Source organism: Hypanus sabinus, chromosome 22 (genome assembly GCF_030144855.1).
Source record: "Hypanus sabinus isolate sHypSab1 chromosome 22, sHypSab1.hap1, whole genome shotgun sequence".
In the NCBI taxonomy this organism is placed as follows: domain Eukaryota; kingdom Metazoa; phylum Chordata; class Chondrichthyes; order Myliobatiformes; family Dasyatidae; genus Hypanus; species Hypanus sabinus.
The window spans coordinates 37,550,287-37,571,645 of record NC_082727.1 but is presented as its reverse complement, the minus strand read 5'-3'; the positions used below and the strand labels follow the sequence as shown (position 1 = coordinate 37,571,645).

Below are 21,359 nucleotides of genomic sequence, written 5' to 3'. Positions count from 1 at the left end.
TAGTACAGTCTTGGCCCAAAACGTCGACTGTTTATTCACTTCCAGAGATGTTGCTTGGCTTGCTGAGTTCCTCCAGCGTTTTGTGTGTTTTGCTTTGGATTTCCAGCATCTCTGCAGACTTTCTCATGGTACGTCAGAGCAAAAATGAGCTTTCTAAATATGAGTGAACTCTTTATGGCAGCAACGTACTGCAGGGCATTCAAATAGAAAAGTGAAAAAGTCTGTAGTGTGAGAACACTCTACTACAGTGTGGCATTACTGTGCTCAGTAGCTGGTAGTGTGAGTCTGAAGACTGTGTTACCTTCCAATGCCAGGGTCAAAGTCATCTCCTTCAGTATATACACCACAGTAGCTAAAATCTAACAGACCAGTGAGAAGTAAACCATCAGGAAATAGCTGTACGTAGTTAAGAATCTCATCGAGATCAATTCACGAGCTTGCATTGTGGTTGCCAACAGAAGAATGCATGGCTTCTGTGAATGAGCTCGAGCAGAATTATTCAAATATTCCCCTACTCTCCAGATTAACTTTCTTTACTATTTCGCAACAGCTATAACCAAACCATTCAAAAACATTTTTACAATTGCAAATTTTCCCTGGAAAATTTAAAAATGTTTAGAATGGGCAACTCCTAGCTGCAAAGGGATTTACACTACAATGGCTTAATTTTGTATAGTAGCCTTAGTATAATAAAAATTTATTCAGTAATATTTTGTAGAATTTGACACTGTGCAATGTAAGCAGGCATTAAGTTACATGGCAATTTTTTTTTAAGAGTTGGGTTTTCAGGAGTGTGGCTTAATGGAGAAGTGGAAGGAAAAAAGAGAGATCAAGGGGTGATGGAATCTCAAAGATTAAGCCATGAGCAGCTAAAGGCATTGCTGTCAGAATAGAAGAGATTAGACCTGGAGAGCCAGGACATCTCAGAGAATTGTGAGCCTGATAACGACAGAAATAGAGAGTGGCAACATGATGGAGGAATTTCATCTGGAAGCACAGGGGTGATATCGGAACAAGATGTGAAGTGTGTTGGAAGTCAGTTAGGAGAACACATCTTTTACACATTAGAAGCCAGTTAGGAGAACTTTGTAACAGCTGAGAACAATTCAATTCAAATAACTCTAACTATAATATAACTATACCTTAAATATTTGTTAGGACAAATGGCGTTTGCAGAATTATTATCGCCTCAACATGGCTGCATTCACAGTCCAGTGAATTTCTCCAGCAGTGTAATTGGGAACTTCCTGGAGAAGTATCCAGTAATAAAATGAATGCCATTTTAGAAGAGAAAGGTATTGAATGGTAGCAATTATAGGAAAAATTGTAAATGCTTTATAAAGGAATTGCAGTCCAAATGTCTTAAATATTCATCTCATCTGTCAGCGTCTGATTGAATAAGTGTGTGTTTTCCTTCTCTTTCACATGTTGTTATACTTCCAATGTCTTTGTAACATGAACAAGGAGTGGTCACATGGTTACAACTGACACCAGTCCCAGAAGAACATCAGTGCCCTAATATCGAGTTACATTCCTTCAAGTTTCCTAGTTCTATGTGTAACGCCCTGGGAAAGGTTTCACTGTTGATGTAATAGTTTCTCTGTAGCAGCAGTATTTGGGTTATGACTAGAGATAAGGCGGGCTTTGGAATGTGCGCCATCCAATGAAGGGAAAGTTTTACCTTCTTGTGTGCTGAGAGTAAAGGATTCATTCGGTAGAAGATGCAGAGAGAAGATGCTAGAAGGGAGAGATCATAGACTGCAGGACTGGGTAGAGGTGGAATGGGGTCTGGAGTCAATGATGCTGGGGGAAATCGATGGAGAATGAACGGACAGGAAAATTGTGAGCTCCAATGTACATATTAGACTGTTTCCTTAAAATGGGCCCTTTTCTTTATGTTTTCTTTACTAACTCTCTAGTCAAATTAAGAATTGTAAAGCTAAATTGTATAATTGCATATGGTGTACTGCTTGTTATTGCGTGGTACTGATTTGTAACAGGGGAAAACATCACGCAGCATCCACACAAACGAGATTTCACAAATTTGGCAGGCCAGAGAGTATCTTTCCCTAGACTAATGCAGCCCACCGAACTTAGGGGTTACATTGCTTCCTACACAAAATGAAGTAGGTTTTGTGTGCTAGCTAAACACATTGATATTTCTTCAGGAACTTTGAAAAGAAAATTATTTCTTGCTTCACATTGTGATAGTATTACATCTATCACACTCTGCTGTGGAATTTGGCAATTTCTAATTCTTCCAACATTTGAAAGAAACAAAATAAATTTGTTTTGATTTTGACTGGAATTGTGAGTTATCATTACAGCTATCTGGCAAAATAAAATCCAAATGCAACACATCCTAAATAGATAAATTTTTTTGCCTAAGTTGCCTATCGCTATCAAAATCTGCCTTGGCTTCTTTATGTTTCCTCCCAGCTTCTTGCTCAGTTCATAGAGACAGAAAATCTCTAAAGATTAATGGCATTTTAATACCAAATAGTTGAATTAATCCCTACTGTAAGCCATCTTTTATTGTGTATCTGTAACAAATTCATCTATTATATATTGGAACACACACAAAATGTTGTAGGAACTCAGCAGGCCAGGCAGCATCTATGGAAAAAAATACAGTCAATGCTTTGAGCCGAAATCCTTCAGCAGGTCCCGTTGAGTTCCTCCAACATTTTGTGTGTGTTGCTCAGATTTGTAGCATCTGCAGATTTTCTCTTGTTTGTGATTATACACATGCTACATTCTTAAGGGTTAAATTTAGGACGTGGGGGTGGTTTTAGACTTACATTAATAAACAAATATATTTATTTTTTTGGCAACATAAAGTTTAGCAATTTAGGTCTTAAATATCTCTCCCTTTTGCAAAGTTGGAACTGGAAATAGAGGAGGGCTGCAGCAGAGACATAGGTTGTACAGGAAGTATGTGAGAACCTGGGGTGGGGTTTTCCTATCAGTACATGGCTAGAGGGTTATGCACCACCAATAACTCTCTGAGACGTGAGGCGAGATATCATCTTTTATTGACTGGCAGAAAGAACAAGCAGCAATTGACCACCATGCTACATCCTGGAGACTGAGGGCCGGGCTCAGGCCTCAATCGCCTTTATACCGGAGTCTGTGGGAGGAGCCACAGGAGCAGTCACGGGGGGCGGGGGGGGGGGGGAGGGGGGCGTGTCCAGACAGGTATATGTAGTTCACCACAGAGGGATAACCCACACGCTTGCAGCCCCTGGAGCCTAGTTCCCTCTCTGTTACCATATTTTTGGCCCACATGAACCGTTTCATGCCAGATTGCCATCTTTTCCCTCCTGTTTGCTCATTTAGGCCCATTTCTTATGATACATGCTTCATTTACTTCTGTTGCAACATTCCTTTTGGCATTTTGTCAGTCACAGCCTCCACTAACACAGAGTTGCCAATCAAATGAAACTCATAGAATATTTGTTGAAGGATTATTGTATTATAGTTGTTTACAAGCTGTACATTTTACAATTATGAGAAAACAATCATCTTACCAGAAACATTAACTTAATTTCTCTTGCCACAGATGCTACCCAATCTATTACTTTTTAAAAACTTTTAGGTTGTTTTAGTTTAATACATTTATGATATTTTATTGTTGATTGATAGGTATTTTTTCTGTAATTGGAGTGTGAGCTTGAGTACAAAAGCTGAATCCATAAATATTGGAATTGAGATCCATTAATTAATTAGTCAATGAAATGTGGTTTGAATAATAACTTAAATAATCAAAGTAATTCTTTGTTTGATTTTATTTAAAATGCAAAGGCTCAAGCTTGAAACAGTCAAAATATATTTCTGAAGCAGGCAGCTGATCAGCAGTGAGCCCATAATTCAGTTCCTGACTGAAAGTTCTCAACAATTGCAGACTGGCAGGAGATATTTCATGAGAAGCCAAGACAAATTAAATGTACTGTATCAAGAAGCATCATTTGATCTAATCTACAAAGATCTCCTCCTATATAACCCAAAGGTGCTTGGCAAGCTGAAAGGTCTGAAAGTAAATAGGTCAACTACACCCTAGGGCTTTGAAGGAGGTAGCTGAAGCAATTGTGGAGGTATTAGGGGATCACTAGATTCTGGAGTAGTTTCAGAGGACAGACAATCACATAAGTCACTACCCAGTTTAAGATAGGCAAAACTCAGGCAGTTATAGACCAGTTATCCTGACTTCAGTGTAAAATATTGGAGTCTATTAATAAGGATGTGGTTTTGGGGTATTTTTAGCCACACAATACAATAAACCAAATTCAGCAAGGTTTCCTTAAGGGAAATCATGCCTGACAAAACTGTTGGAATTCTTTGAGAAAATGATAGGCAAGATAGACAAAGGTAAGTCAATAACTGTTTTTACTTGTATTTTTAGAAGACTTTTGACAAAGTGCTGCACATGAAACAGCTAAACGAGATAGAAGACAGTGGTATTGTCAGAAAGACACTAGCATGGACTATAGATTGACTAACTGACGGAAGGCCGAGAGTGTGAATAGGGAGGCCTTTTCAGATGGGTATATTCTGCAGGGGTTGATGTTGGGTCTGCAACTTTTCACATAATATATGAATAATCTGAATGATGCAGTTGATGGCTTTGTAGTCACATTTGTGGATGATACAGAGATAGGTGGAGTGGCAGCAAATGTTGAGCAAGCAGGGATTCTGCAGAAGGACTTAGACAGATTTGGAGACTGGGCAAAGAAGTGGCAGATGGAATATAGTATAAGGAAGTATCATGGTACATATGAGAAGAAGAAATAAACGTGCAGGCTATTTTATAAATAGTGACTGAATTCAAAAAGCAGATGTGCAAAGGGACTTGAGAGTTTTAATCCAGGATTCCCTAAAGTTTAACTTGCAAATTGAGTCAGTGGTAAGGAAGGCAAATGCAAAGTTAGCATTCATTTTGAGAGAACTAGAATATAAAAGCTAGGGCGTAATGTGGAGGCTTTATAAGGCATTGATTAGACCACAGTTGGAACATTGTGAGCATTTTTTGGTGAATATCTATGGAAGGATTACTGGCATTGGAGATGATTTGGAGGAAGTTTGAGAGAATGATCCTGAGAATGAAAGAGTTAATGCATAAAGAGCATTTAAAAGCTCTGGGCCGGTACTTGCTGGAGCTCAGAAGAAGGAATCTCATTGAATCCTACTGAATACTGGAAGGACAAAACATAGTGGACATGGATAAGATATTTCCAGTAGTGGGAGAGTCTGGGACTAGCAGGCACAGTCATAGAAAAGAAGGTCATCCCTTTAGAATGGAGATGAGGAGGAATTTCTTTTGCCAGAATCTGTGGAATCACTGCAGACAGTGATGGAGTCCAAGTCACTGGATATATTTACAGGAGATTTGTGATTAGTAAGGGCATCAAAGGTTTTGGAGAGAAGGCAGGAGGATGGGGTTGAGAGTGAAAATAAATCAGCAATGATCGAATAGCTAAGCAGACACAACGGCCCAGTTAGCTCCTATGGTCTTATAATCAATCGTGATATTTTTTTCAAAAGTTACATTTTATATGTTTTCACTATTTCTACAGTTCTTAAATTTATTTTTTTAGTACTGCATTGTAAATTATATCGATTGCAAGTAAATGTACCTGACTTTTTTTTTAGTTCAGAAGCCTCTGCTCTTTGATCCATTAGTATTTTAGTAATAGTGACCATCTGACAAAGTGCATCACATCTTGGTCTTCACACCTTATGTGTGGGGTGATCCCAGGTACTTTATGCAGGCAACAAGGAAAATCACCTGGATCAATTGTGGTGATTGACATGTTTGCTCACCCTGAAAATGAAGGACAAGGACTGCTTTCATATCATAGACGGTAAGGTGTGCTTGGAGGGAGCGTTGGATCACTGAGGGCGATACATTTATACAAAATCTTCCCAAGTAACCAAAAACCCAAATACAACTCCACCTCAAAAGCATGAGCCAATGTTCAGCTTTGGCTCATGCTTTCTTACACAGCATGTGAGTATATCGAAATACTTCCTATCAGAAGTTTACTACAGCTGTGGGAAAAGTCACAGGAAGATTGTGCCATTAGCCGGTCTGTGCAGAACCTCCTTCCTCCGTAACCCTGCAAATATTTTCCCTTCAAACACACTTTTAAATTGTACAAGATTCAAGATTCAAGTTTATTTATTACGTGTATATCGAAACATACACTGAAACTACTTCTTTAGTTCAGAGGTGCAGTCTAAATTCCAACCAATCATGACATGAAAATGTTTCTCCTAATGCAACTTCTGATTTTTTAAAACTCCACTTTGATAGGCGTACCTGTACACCTGCTCTATTAATGCAAATAACTAACCAGCCAATCATGTGGCAGCAAATCAAAGCATAAAAGCAGGATTGTCGGAGTCAGATGTGACAGTTTTTGAGTATCTCAGAAACTGCTGATCTGGGCACACAACAAAATTCAAAGTAATCTTATTATCGAAGTACGCATATGTCACCATATGTAACCCTGAGATTCGTTTTCTTGCGGGCAATCACAGTAAATACAAGAAACACAATAGAATCAATGAAAGACTGCACACTAAAGGACGGACAAACAATGTGGGGAAAAAAGCAACGAACTGCAAATACAAAAAGGAAGAGGAAAAGAAAAATAAATAAATAGATAAATACATTAACAGACAAACAAGTGAATAAACAAGCAATAACCATTGAGAACATAAGATGAAGAGTTCTTGAACGTGAGTCCATAGGTTGTGGGAACAGTTCGGTGATGGGGCTAATGAAGTTGAGAGAAGTTATCCCCTCTGGTTCAAGAACTTACGGAGAATGGTGCGAAAGACAAACAACGTCAAGTGAGTGGCAGCTCTGTGGGCAAAAACGCCTTGTTAATGAGAGAGGTCAGAGGAGAATGGCCAGACTGGTTCAAACTAACAGGAAGGCAACAGTAATTTAAATAATCATATGCTACAACAATGGTGTGCAGATACAGAGGAGCATCTCTAAATGCACAATGTGTTAAACTTTCAAGCAGATGGGCTACCATGACCACAAACTCAGTGGCCACTTTATTAGGTACCTCCTGTATACCTATTGATTGTACTTTGCTGAAAAAAAATCTCAGTTTCATTCTTCCGTTAAGTTCAAAATGTTTCAAGGTCACTGAGCTAAAACGCAGAGTCAGATATGGAGTCAATTTTTAAATTGTAAGTGAAATCTTAATTAGATTCTTGAACATTAGTACTGGGTACAGATATTTATAGGCTGAATCTCAAAATGCAATTCTAAAAGATGTGTAAATTATGTCCAGTCAGGGATTGGAAAGCCTTGAGCTAAAGGCTTTTTGCCTTATTGACTGCATAAGGTCCCTGGAATCAGTCCACACCTTGATAGTGTGAAGGCTAGATTTGTTTGTTCAAAGCATGCTAAACTCTAATGGTGGCAGGGCCTCTACTGAAACAACAAGAAACTTCCACCCTTAATATCCTCAGAGAGCTTTGACTGCAATTGGACTGTGAGGTGCATTATGTTACCTAAAAATATTTTTTCAAATGCTAAATTAATAATGCTTCATAAAATCAATAAAATTGCAAATAATTGCAAAATTATTTGCAATAATAAATAATAATTTATTTATTTGAAAATAATTGATAATATTAAAAGACTAAATTAATTAATAACTCCACTGCTTATTTTTCCCTGGATCTGCAGTCCCTATTGAAATCAATAGGGTTGTAAATTATGACAGGGCACGTACTATTAACCAGTAGGTCTAGGACTTCCACATTTTGACTACAGTGCCTAAAAAGCTTGGAATTGCTCCTGTCTAATAAGGTAAATCCTAACCATTCTGAATAGAATTATGGACAATTTTCCAGCAATGATCTATTTCCATATTCACTATATGCAATATGCAATATAGAATCCATTGAAGATATCTTGAATCTTTTGAAGTCTAACCCTATCAGGAGAAAGCCCCTTCCCTTTCTAATTTCTGACTGTCAAATCTTTAATATTTTGAAACCAATCACAGAAGCTGCTAGGGAATGAAAATTAAACACAATATCACACAGTTTACCACTGCTTGTGAAACTGAGCAATTCAATTTTTTATATTCTTTGAGATTAATAAACCCCCATTGCATTATTGGATGGATCATCAAAAACAGCTTGGACAAGCTAACAAAATGAACAGCAACTGAAAAAGAAATAAATAGACATTAACAATTAGTAATATATCATATTTAGACACTTTCAACTGATGTTAGCATGTCAAATTGAACTGAAGGGATCCATTTAAATACAGAAATAGCAAGGAAGTCAAGTGGAACCAAACCGATAATGTGGGACTGCCATTATTCCCACAATTATATCCATGGATTAATATTGAAGCAAAAACTCAAATGTCAATGCCTTGATCTGTTGTTACCTTGATAAATGTCTTTGCTTGAAGTATAGATAAATATTTACCTGTTGTTATAAAATAGCCTTCTGAATGACACAAAAACCTGCCTACCTAACCTATAGGAAGGTTAGCCTAAGAGTTGGAGCGCAGCTCCCATTTGTTACAAGCAAATTACACATAACATCTATTTAATGTGATTGTGCCCGTTCCAAATAGATATCCCGCCTATTGAGAAAATGGACTATTTCACCTTATTGAGTCATTCACTTGCCAAGAGAAAGTAATAATGTGCATCTATATCCTTCAATTTTACTCTCAGTGAACCCATCAACAGAGAAATGCTGATTCAAATACTGTTACATTGCTATTTTAAAATGTTTGCTGGAGTTCCCAACACTATTCACTTATACCTCACACAGACTTTAAAATTTGTCCGTAAATTAATCTTTTTACATTATATGTCAATGACCTGGATGACAGAATTGATGACTTTATGGTAAAGTTTATGGATACTACCAAGATAGGTGGAGTGGCAGGTCGTATTCAGGAAGTAGTAGAATTTAGAAGATTAGGAGAATGGGCAAATAAATGGCTGATGGAATATAGTGTCGGGAAATGTATGGTCATGCACTTTTTTAGAAGAAATAAAAGTGTAGACTATTTCTAAATGGAAAATCCAAAATTCTGAAGTGCAAAGGGACTTAGGAGTCCTTCTGCAGGATTCCCTAAAGGTTAATTTTCAAGTTGAGTCGGTGGTGAGGAAAGGCAATGTTAGATTTCATTTCAAGAGGATGAGAATATAAAAGCAAGGGGATGTACTACTGAGGCTTTATGATGTACTGGTGAGACCGCAGTTGGAGTACTATTGACAGTTTTGGGCCTAACGTCCAAAGAAAAGATGTGCTGGCATTGGAGAGGGTTCAACACAGGCTCACAAAAATGATTCCTGGATTGAAAGGCTCGGCATATAAAGAGCATGTGATGGCTGTAGGTCTGTACTCACTGAAATTCAGATGAATGAGGGATGACCTCATTGAAACCTATCAAATACTGAAAGGCCTCAATAGAGTGGATGTGGGAGAGCATGCTTCCTATGGTGGGGAGTCTAAGACCAGAGGACACAGCCTCAGAATAATCCTTTTAGAATCGAGATGAATAAGAATTTCTTTAGCCAGAGAGTCACGGATCTGTGGAATTTCTTGCCAAATGTGGCTGTGGAGATGAAGTCACTGGGTATATTTAAGGCAAAGGTTGATAGATACTTGATTAGTCAGAACATGAAATCATACGATAAGACCATAGAATCGTAGGATATAGGAACAGAATTAGGCCATTTGGCCCATCAAGCCTGTTCTGCCATTTCATCATGGCTGATCCAATTTTTCTCTCAATCCCAATCTCCTGCCTTCTACCAATATCCCTTCATGCCCTGACCAATTACGATACAGGGAGAAGGCAGGAGATTGAGGCTAAGAGTGAAAATGGATCAACCATTATGAAATGGTGGAGCAGACTCAATGGGCCAAATGGCCTAATTCTGCTCCTATATCTTATGGTCTGTGGTCTTCTATACTATGCCTGAATAATGATCCTGGGCTATGTGGAGGCATGATGCACAGGAGGATAATTGCAGCATCTGTGTGATCACACACACGTGCCCACCTGCCCTATCCACACCTTCTCTGGATGCTATGGAGATTATTCCTAAGAGCTTTGACTGACTTGTCATGCACCCAAGCCATAAAGGAGGCAGCTATGTCTGCAGCAACTGCCAGGGAGAATGCACAAGGTATGTTGTAACCCAGCAATTAGGGCTCAGCGAAAACCATCTTAATTTTCATTAATGGGTTTTATAAATTTTGGCATTTTTGAGGGCTCCTATGATTGGGCATTACAACAAATGTAGAACACTCCTTTAATGCTCCAAATAAGGGTGAAATCCAGTTATTTGGAAATAGGTGATAAAATAAAAAACAACAGCATCAATGGTGTGAATGGGAATAAGTGTTTCCACAGATCGAATTTTAATGATAATAAAGATTTTCTCAGAGTTATTTGCAAGTCTCTAACATTAACTGTGTCAAAGAAGAAAATACCTGCATCTGCTAGAATCCTAAGAAGTGTATTATACCTCAGTAAACATATATGATACTTCAGTCAGATACCTTCCTTACCCCACTTTTGTTGTGTTTCTATGAATTATTTACTTTTTCTCCTTTCCCAGCTCTCTATGGCTCCAATGATATTACATGGCCGCTTAACATATTTCTGTAATAGTACTCCAAAGATTCAGAAGTCATAATAAGTCCGTTACAACAAAATCTCTTGGACTCCTGATATCTTTAACTAGTACTAAAAAGTTAACCAAGAATATCTCGCACCCCCATTGTACCTTGCCTGATATCGTTAGAATTTATTTCCAAAGATAGTAATAGTTTTTGGATACCATGATCAGTATGTTGATGATAATTGCTCAGGGGATGCCTGTGGTCTCATGTAACTTCAGCTGACAAATTACAAGAATATATTTCTATATCATTCTAAGTGACTATCGTTGGTATAAGCTGATCAAACATTTTGTATCCAGAGTTAAAAGAGAAGCAGTAAAACACTACAATTTACATCTATGTTTGTTATTTTTCATACATGAGTTTCTGTTGCTTTAACAGAGAGATGATAAATGAACTTTCACATCACCAAAAACCAGTTGGTAAGTCATTATTGGCCAATGTATTTGTGGGCATTGTAAACATAAGAGAAAAAGTAATGGTAGAATGGACAGTGGAGATGGTCATCTAAGATTACAATGGGATATTGTTTTTATTTAGTTGGACAGTACAGAGTAGGCCCCCCTGGCATTTTAAACAGCATTTCCCTAGCAGCCCCCGACAACCTGGATTTAACCCCTAAACTAATCAGAGGACAATTTTATACTTACCAGTTAACCTGCTTGGTATGTCTTTGGACTGTGGGAGAAAACCAGAGCTCCTGGTGAAAACCTTTACATTCCACAGGGAGGACGTACAGAATCCTTACAAGGGATACTGGGTTTGAACTCTGAACTCTGAAACCCTGAGCTGTAACATTCACCACTACACGAACTTGATAGCCTAATCGTATTCAAATAGGGCAGTGGGCCAAGAAAAGGCAGATTTAGTTTATCTCAGATAAATGTAAGGTTGCATTGTAGTAAAATAAATCAGGGCAGGACTTACATAGTAAATAGTAGAGTCCTGGGACATGTTATAGAACAGAGAGACCTGGAGGTGCTGGTACATAGTTCCTTGAGACAGGGTGGTGAAGAAGGCGTTTGGCACACTTGCTCAGAATATTGAGTAACAAGATGTTGGTAAGGCCCCATTTGGAGTACAGTGTTTATGCCTCTGAAGTAAAGATGGTACAAATGAGATTTAAGACACTGTTACTGGGACAGGAGGATTTGGTTTAAAGGAGGGACTTGATAGCCTGAAGCTTTATTTACTGGAGCATAGAGGGGTCACTTTACAGAGGTTGATAAAACCACCAGGGGCATAGATAAGATGAATAACAAAGTCTTTTTCTCAGGGTAAGGGAGTCCAAAACTAGAGTGCATAGGTTTAGGTTGGGAAGGGCAAGATTTAAAAGAGACCTAAGTGACAACTTGTGGGTGGTGAGTGTCTGGAAAGAGCTTTTAGAGAAAGTGCTTGAGATGTGTACAATCATGATACTTAAAAGGTATATGGACTGTAATATGGATAGGAAGGGTTTAGAGGGATATGGACCAAACCCAGACATGTAGCACATGCTCAGTCTGGCAATTTAGTTGGCTGGGACCAGTTGGGCCAAAGGACTAGTTTCCATGCTGTTCCATGCAGCCTCTTGAATTTATTCTGCCAGTTGAACTTCTGCATCAGCTCCATCTCTCCATGACCAATGCTTCCCTGAAACCTTTAGGTCTCAGTTTTAATTGAAAGTCTAGGCGTCAGGAATTACTTCCTAATCTGTTTTGAAAGATCATGGTCATATTGTCAACAGCTGTGGTTAGTTTATGCATGTCTTATGGATTCCATTAAGCATTTCAATTGCCAAAGTATCCTGGTGAACGTGTGCATGAGTTGATCATGGTCTGCAAATTCTATTAAAATGATTAGGAATTGATCGTTTTAAGCTAAATTACAAATGGAATCAGCAGCCAGGTTTGCGTACTGCAGCACTTCTTGCAGAGATGACGCAATTAGTGATCTGCCATCATTTCATCTCTATTTCAATTTTTGTAAAGAAGAAAAAGGTGTTTCCCATACCTGTATCCCGGGATAAATAGAACTGGCGAGTTAATTCGCAAGGAATTGTTACGTTAACGCGAAAGCATTCAACCGAGTTTATTTGTTTTTTAAGCCTGGTCACACCGCATCGCAAAATCATCCACGTAATCCAAATTAATGTGCAATTGGACGACATATCTGGAATAAGATTCGTTATAAGAGAACCTCTTGCGATAGTTTCAAATTAAGTTCAGTGAGTCTGAAGCTATTTGCCATTGACCGTTTTAAATCGGTGTAACAAAAATAATGCAATTGGACTGTTGGATTTTAAAAGCAAGTTGTTGAATTCATGCACAAGTTCTTTCAATGCCTACTTAAAGAAGCATAAAGGGATGGGAAATGTGAATAACATTTTCCATTTCGCGTCTGTTTGCTCTAGGATCTGAAATTGCAACACACAATGTGCATTTTCTACCCTTCGTAGGTCCGCCGAGGTTATGCATTGGTACATTATTTTCCCACAAAATAGCACCTCATAGTACTGTAACCCTAATGGAAACGGGTGCTATTTTGCAAACGGGCAGAATTTGACGCTCAAGCTCACATACGTGAGCAATCAGACATCCAGTTATCAGCATCTTGCCTCCTTCTCCAGCTGCGGGGGACCGTAACTGACAACAGAGCCTCTGCGCCGGATGGGACGTGGATTCCTCCACATCGGGTATGGACACACTCTGCTTTCTAGACTCATAGGTAGTAGAAAAATGAGTGTGTGTGTTTATAAAAGCTTCATCCTACTTGAAGATCAAATCAAATAAACACTAACAGGGGCACCGCACGGTCACAGTGACAACAAGGGGCGTCAATAGTGTGTACCAACTGCGGCCGTGAAGATGCTTTACAGACTGTGGCAGACGTGTCAATACAGGCTGGACTCTCCCTCCCTTTCTCCATCCTATTGACTGAGTATACCCGCGGTTCTCTGCGTCTCGAAGACCCTCTTAAACGACAAGCTAAAGCGAGATTTATACATGGTCTGAATGAAGTCCAGAACCACGCTTTCATTCGCCTTCTCAAAATTATTATCATCCTATCCCTTTATTTGATCTGAAGAGTTGTACTCGATTTACAACGACATTCTTGAGAGGATTTATTTCAAACACACCTACACAACGAAACAGTTCGGGAAACATCACAGAGTAATTTTAAAACTGGATAAGTTCGCATTACTGCGCATTGAAATCATATTAATTTCTGATGAGCGGGTAATTACTATTAGACGGCCGGCCGTTTCGTGGTAATTGAATCGCATTGGGTTTCGGGGGCAACTCTTGCATTCCCGCTCAGTGGCGGATACACACGATTGCGGGGCAGGTATGTGAAGAGCTCACCTGTCTATACTTATGACACACAGCGTCATGATGGAAGCGGTGCAGCACATCACATCCATCGCAATGAAGACGTTGCAAAAAACTTGCCCAAATATCCACTGGCCTCCGATCAGGTCGGTAACGATAACAAAGGGCATCACCGCCAGGGCCACGGACAGATCGGCCAGGGCCAGAGACACGATGAGATAGTTAGAAGGCTGACGTAGCTTCTTCACGAAACACACCGAGATCATAATGAGACAGTTGCCAGAGATGGTGAGTAAGGTGATGATGGACAGAACGATCCCAATGATCACCTTCTCCGTTTCGCCATAGGGCAGGATCTCCGCTCCGCACTTGGTGTCATTCTGCCTCGGGGAGGTGTCAGCGATGGGTCGAGCACTTGGAGTGGGCTGCTGGGCAATGTGTAAGATCTTGGGGTTCAGCGAGCCAGGGATCGTCAGAGGGGTGTTCAGCTCTTTTAGGGCTCCCCCAACGGTGTGCCAGCGGAACTTGCTGGTATAGCTGCCGTTAATGTCCATCACCAGGTCCGACAGTGCCCACAGCATTTGGTCGGCGCCGAACCTTTGCTGTCGAAGATGTTCACACAATGTGCAGAGCGAATCCAGACTGGTGATTAATTGGCCGTGCCTGCCTTCGCGGCTTCAATCATTCGATAGATTAGCTTGTTTCCCAGTTACTTTTTGCAGGACGTTGTGCTAGTTGGAGAGCCCGCGCGGGTTCTGCGGATCCGCCTACTTGGGGCGCGCCGGTGGGGAAACTCGCCCGCTTCCCCTCGTTCGCTGGCATTGCGCAGATTCTCTCCAAAGGTGAGCAGCTTTGAACAAAACCGGAGCCTGCCTCTGGCGCGCCATGCAGTCCGAGGAGGATCAACAGATCCTCGATGCTGGAGAACAGCGAGCGGTTCTTCACACGGAAGTTAGATTTAAAACTCACCGATTATTTCTCCTCGCTGCACATCCTTGGGAATTCCCTCAATGGTGTTACGTTCTGCATGGGTCAAACTCGTTTTAACCATTTAACTCATTCTGGGCTTAACTCCTGAACCCCTTCCCTGTTTTCTGTACCTTGAGGTGCATAGGTAGATCTGTCCCATAAAGCGCCACCAAAATGACTTCAGACATGTAGTTTTAAATCTCCCCGTCGATGTCTTTTTTGTTGTTGTTGTAGCTAGTTTTTTTTTAATGGAGCTCTCAGCTCAGTTCGTACACGGGGGCTGGGGGACAATTTCTAACGCCAGTGTGATTTATACACCGGCAGTCTGACGTGGCAGGGTGTAAGGTTAGGCGAATATATATATTTGGTTCGGTGTGTCTCCAGTTCATCCGCGTATTGATTCAGCCGGGTAATCAAACCCGTCTTGCCTCTATTTCCGCTGTTCCTACATGGCAAGTGTGAGCTCACAATTAATCCCACAGACAAACCGCAACACAGAATTACAGTAGTTACTTTCTATATGATTGAGCACTCTGCTTCTGAAGGCTAATGTTGTTTCCTTATCGATTTGTTTAATTTGTTCTTTCACTCCGAAACTTTTTTATTTCACCTGTTTTAAGCGCTCGTTTTATTCTTGCACAGTCGCTGTTTTATACGATAATGGAAGAGTACAAAAATTAACTTTAATGCCGGGATTTGTGGCTGCTCCCAGCACATCCATATGTTGTGTTGGTTGTTAATGCAAACGGCATGTTTCACCGTGTGTTTCGATGTACATCTGATATATGAATCTGAATCAGAGCTTTAGTCTTTCATCTGGGAGGAGAATGCTCACAGTGAAGTGAATTCCCTGTTGCAATGACGGACAACCTGTTTCTCTGCAGGGCAGGGCCTCTGGTCTGATTACCCAGCCGGATCAGTACATGGGTTAACTGGAGATTCGCCGGAATAAGGAAAACCTGTTTTCTGGGACTGAAGTTCTCTCTTGGTTGTAGGTGCGCGCACATGCCATTACCACACTGGGAAGGAGAAATGCCAACTAGATAAGCACGGGGATATGCAATGGATCCCTGCTGATAATGCAGGTAGTTTAAAAAAAAATGTGCAGCAGAGAAACAAACCCTTCGGCCATGTTAGGTCTGTGTTGATCTTTTTGCCCTCCATTAATCTTATTTGCCCCACTGAGAACTTATTCCATGCTTTGCCTTTTTAACGTGCCAGTCTAAATGTCTCTTAAACGTCTCTGATTCCACCATATTCCCAAAAAGAAAACTGATCGCTAAGGTCCCCTTTAAATCTTCCACCTCTCACTTTAAAACGATGACAACACGAGTGAATCTGCAGATGCTGGAAATAAATAAAAACACAAAATGCTGGCAGAACTCAGCAGGCCAGACAGCATCTATGGGAGGAGGTAGTAACGACGTTTCGGGCCGAAACCCTTCATCAGGAGGTTTTTTTTTGAACAGTCTAACAAGGTGGGTAGTTAGATTTTCACTGTCTGCTTTACCTATGGCTCTCATCATTTTATTTAATTCTATCACGCTGCAGCTCAGCCACTTCTGCTCGGGCGGCGGGGAGAAACACAGCCTATCCAATGTCTCGTCATTACTGAAGTCCTCCACACCAGACCACACCATGGTGCACTTCCGCTGCATAAAAAAAAATATGTGATTCCATAGGCCACTGTCCTTGTTGCCTTGTGTTTTCTTAATAAGCAGAAATTATATTCAGGCAGATTGGAACTCCACCCATCAAAATCACCAATAGCTGAAAACTTGTAAGCATCGTGGTGGCGTGTCTTGATCCATTTTGGGCAGAAGATTAAACTTTTTTTAAATGATAAGTGTCTTCACAAAATCTTGAAAAGATAGTATTCATGTCTGATTGGGTGATATTGAGAAAGAATTTCATGGTTCCTATTTAGGAACTAAACTCATATTATGAGTTAAAGTTATAATTTATTACAAGCTTGCTCAAAACATTCAGCATGAATGCTGTTAGGTAAAAAAGCAAATGTTTTCATTTCAAATGTACAGCAACCAATGAACAGCTTCTTTAATCTTGATTAAACTATTTATCAAAGGAATCCCCAATCAAAACTCAAATTGTCATGATGGGATAGAGCAGATAAAGAGGGTATTAAAAGAAACCTCACTCCCCATGTACTTATCAATAACTTAAGAAAAATATTGAAGTTGAGAAGTAATATTGTGCATACTGTAGGTAATATATTATAGTCAGTAATCAAGATTGAAGATTACACATATTACAACAAAGTCAACAAATTATAAGAGGTTCTGTCATTTGTTCAAGCTTCTTGATGTTCCCACTGCCTGTCGAGTTTACAATGAAAAGGAGAATCTAAAATCAGACATTCACAGGAACTAAAGTAAAATACTGTGGATGCTGCAATTCAGAAATAAAAACTGTCGAAATATTCTGCAGATTAAGTAATTTCTTCAGAGAGAATTATAGAATTTGACAGCAACAGTTTCTGAATGCCCATTATCCAGGGCTTGAAGTTTCTTTTTTTTACGCAAAGTAGCAATTTAGTTGCACTTATTCAATTTAGCATATTTGATTGGCTGCTCACAGTGCAGTGTTCACAAGATGGGGAGACCAAATACATTTTGGTCTCAAGTTTGATCCTGACCTGTTATCTTTATTCAATTTTTCTTTTGTTCTTTCCTCCTTTTCCCCTTTCTGTGCATCTCCTTCATGTTCAGATGAAAAGTCATCAATCTGAGGTATTGACTTCATTTCTTTCTCTATGGATGCTGCCCAAACTGCTGTACATTTTAAACATTTTAGGGATGACTTACAGTGGACTGAAAAGTTTGAGCATGTAGATATTAAGAAAGAGGATGTGCTGGAGCTTTTGGAAAGCATCAAGTTGGATAAGTCTCCGGGACTTGACGAGATGTACCCCAGGCAACTTTGGGAGGTGAGCGTGGAACTTGCTGAGCCTCTGGTGATGATCTTTGCATCATCAATGGGAACGGAGGAGGTTCTGGAGGATTAGAGGGTTGTGGATGTTGCTCCATTATTCAAGAAAGGGAGTAGAGATAGCCCAGGAAATTATACACCAGTGAGTCTTACTTCAGTGGTTGGCAAGTTGATGGACAAGATCCTGAGAGGCAGGATTTATGACCATTTGGAGAGGCATAATATGATTAGGAATAGTCAACATGGTTTTGTGAAAGGCAGGTCATGCCTTACAAGCCTGATTGAATTTTTTCAGGATGTGTCTAAACACATTGATAAAGGTAATGTAGTAGATGTAATGTGTATGGATTTCAGCAAGGCATTTGTCAAGGTACCCAATATAAAGCTTATTGAAAAAGTAAGAAGGCATGGGATCCAAGGGGACATTGCTTTGTGGATCCAGAACTGGCTTGCTCACAGAAGGCAAAGTGTGGTTGTAGATGGGTCATATTCTGCATGGAGGTCGGTCACCAATGGTGTTCCTCAAGGATCTGCTCTGGGACCCCTGCTCTTCGTAATTTTTATAAATGACCTGGATGAGGAAGTGGAGGGATGGGTTAGTAAATTTGCTGATGACACAAAGGTTAGATGTGATGTGGATAGTATGGAGGGTTGTCAGAGGTTACAGCGGGACATTGATAGGATTCAAAACTGGGCTGAGCAGTGGCAGATGGAGTTCAACCCAGGTAAGTTCATTTTGGTAGGTCAAATATGATGGCAGAATATAGTATTAATGGTAAGACTCTTGGCAGTGTGGAGGAGCAGAGGGATTTTAGGTCCGAGTCCATAGGACACTCAAAGCTGCTGCACAGTATGCTTTCTTAACCACAGGACGTCCTGACGAAGGGTCTTGGCCCGAAACGTCGACAGTGCTTCTCCTTATATATGCTGTCTGGCCTGCTGTGGTCCACCAGCATTTTGTGTGTGTTGTTTCTTTGTTTCTGTTTCCATTTTCCTACTTGATTTTAGCTCTGAGAAGTATTACTTAGAATCTGAACAGTGTCATTGTGAACTTCCTGAAAAAATATTTTCATGTTCAGTACCTATCATTTATTAAACTTAGATGTCTTACCTAATCAGATTTTATACTCATTTCCAGTAGTGTTTTCATCAATATGCTGAAGGTAAACAATTATCTGACACTAAATTTCATTCTCAGAAAATCATTGGTCCTGTCAATATAAAATTATTATTTGGTAACTTGGGAATTGGTCTCATGTTATATTAACAGAAATGGGACAACTAGAATGTAAAAAAAACATATTACTGGAATTTTAATATTCTTCTTAGATAAATTATTAAAAGCAAATGATTGCTGGATGTTCGCTCAGCAATGGCTTTTAGTATTCATTCTTGCTAACAACATTTTCATGGTAGAAGATAAAACTTCCTAGACAGAAGCAAAATCTAATCATGAAATAATTTAGAACTACTGAATCAAATATGAGAGCTAAAAAAGGTTTTCTGTTACTTTTACCTCTGCTTTGGCCAAAAGATGGCTAATGAGAACCATTGCAATGTGAAACCAATTTGCAGTATTGTAGCATCTTTTAATGATATTTACCAACTATCATAAACAAATTGTACCAATTGACAGTTTTTAATTTGCAAATGACCAGGATGCTGTTACTATTGAATAGATTCAGAGAGTGATAGAGCTTTGCAGCACTGAAGCAGGCCATTTGGCCAAACATGTGCATGCCCAATAAGTTGCCTACTCAAGTTAGTCTGCATTTGGCCCATATCCCTCTAAACCTTTCCTATCCATGTACCTGACTAAGTAGCTTTTAAATATTCTAATTGTACCAGGCTCCACCACCCTCTGTGTGAAAAAGTTGCCCCTCAGACTTTCGTTAAATCTTCTTCCTCTCACGTTAAACCAATGCCCTCCAGCTTCAGACTCCCCTATCCCATTCACATTATCTATCCCTTTCATAGTTTCGTATAAGGCATGCCACTCGCCACAGGCCTCCAACAGAAGAACGACCCTGCACTATCACACCTATCACAAAGCCATTTTTGTATACAGTTGGCTCGCTGACCTTGGATCCAATGAGTTCTAACCTTCTGGACCAGCCTGCAATATATGATATCACATGCCTTGCTTAAATGCATATAGATGATATCTATTGCCCTAACCATCTTTGTCAACTCTTTAAAAAGTTCAGTCAAATTTATGAGACATGATTTCCCACACACAAAGGCATGCTGTCTGTTTCCAATCTGTCATCACATTTTCAAAGGAGGTAGGTTTTATCTCTCAGAATCTTCTTCAGTAATACTAATCTTCTGACTGGAATGATTTTTGTTTGGACACTGAAACTACAGTAGCTCCCAGTCTTTCTCTTACATTTACATAGAAACAGAAATCTACAGCACATTATAGACCCAATGCTGTGCCAACCATGTAACCTATTCTAGAAGCTGCCTAGAATTTCCCTACTGCATAGCCAGTTGTATACAATCTCTAGAAATCAGAGGATGGCTTATGGTATTGCTGTTTCTGAGGTGATTAATGAGATCACAGTAAGAGCCTTCTACTGCTTACACAGAGCTCCTGTCTGATGCTGATGCGTGACATCAAATTAGGAGTACTATCTTGAATGCCTCTTCTCCAGTTCATGCTGTTAGAAACCAGAGTTTTCTAAGAATCAGTGAGAATTTTTCTAAAAGGCTTTGAGCACATTCTTGAATCTCTTTTTTTGTTTGACTGGTGATCTCTTCTCATTACAGAGCTCAGATGGAATGCCTGCTTGGAATTAAGCATACAAATGATCCGACAGGCCGGAATCAGACCATAAGAAATAGAAACAGAATTAGGCCATTCAGCCCACCACACCTGCTCCACCATTCAGTGACATCTGATTTATTTTCCCTCTTAACCCCATTCTTCTGCCTTATCCCCATAACCTTCGATACCCTTATTAATCAAGAACCTATTGACTCCATTTTGAAAATACCAAATAATTTGGCCACCATAGCCACCTCTGACAATGAATTTCACAGATTCTCCACTCTCTGACTAAAGAAATTCCTCCGCATCTCTGTCCTAAAGGGACATCCTTGTATTCTGAGGCTGCTTCCTCCGATACCAGACTCTTCTACTTTGGGAAAGATCCTCCCCACCTCCACTTTATTTACATAAGCATTTATGTATTTGGTAAGTTTCAATGCCATCTCCCTTATTCTTCTAAATTCCGGTGAGTAAAGTCTCAGAGCCAGCAAACATTCTTTTATATTTACACTCCTTATACAAAATGCTGTTCAACAACTATAGTTCAGCATTTAATACCATAATTCCCTCAATCCTGATTGAGAAGTTATAGAAACTGGGCATCTGTACCTCCCTCTGCAATTGGATCCTCGACTTCCTAACCAGAAGACCTGTGCAGATTGGTG

General features: G+C 39.8%; 1 protein-coding gene across 1 annotated transcript in view; it reads right to left on the bottom strand.

Moving 5' to 3' along the window:
• Positions 1-15,264, bottom strand: part of LOC132379533 (5-hydroxytryptamine receptor 7) — a 44,950-nt gene extending 29,686 nt beyond the window's left edge. Inside the window, exon 1 of the mRNA XM_059947524.1 lies at positions 14,037-15,264. Within this exon, the coding sequence (XP_059803507.1) occupies positions 14,037-14,584 (548 nt within the window). The 5' untranslated portion in view covers positions 14,585-15,264. The remainder of the gene's footprint in view (positions 1-14,036) is intronic.
• Positions 15,265-21,359: the final 6,095 nt, after the last annotated feature.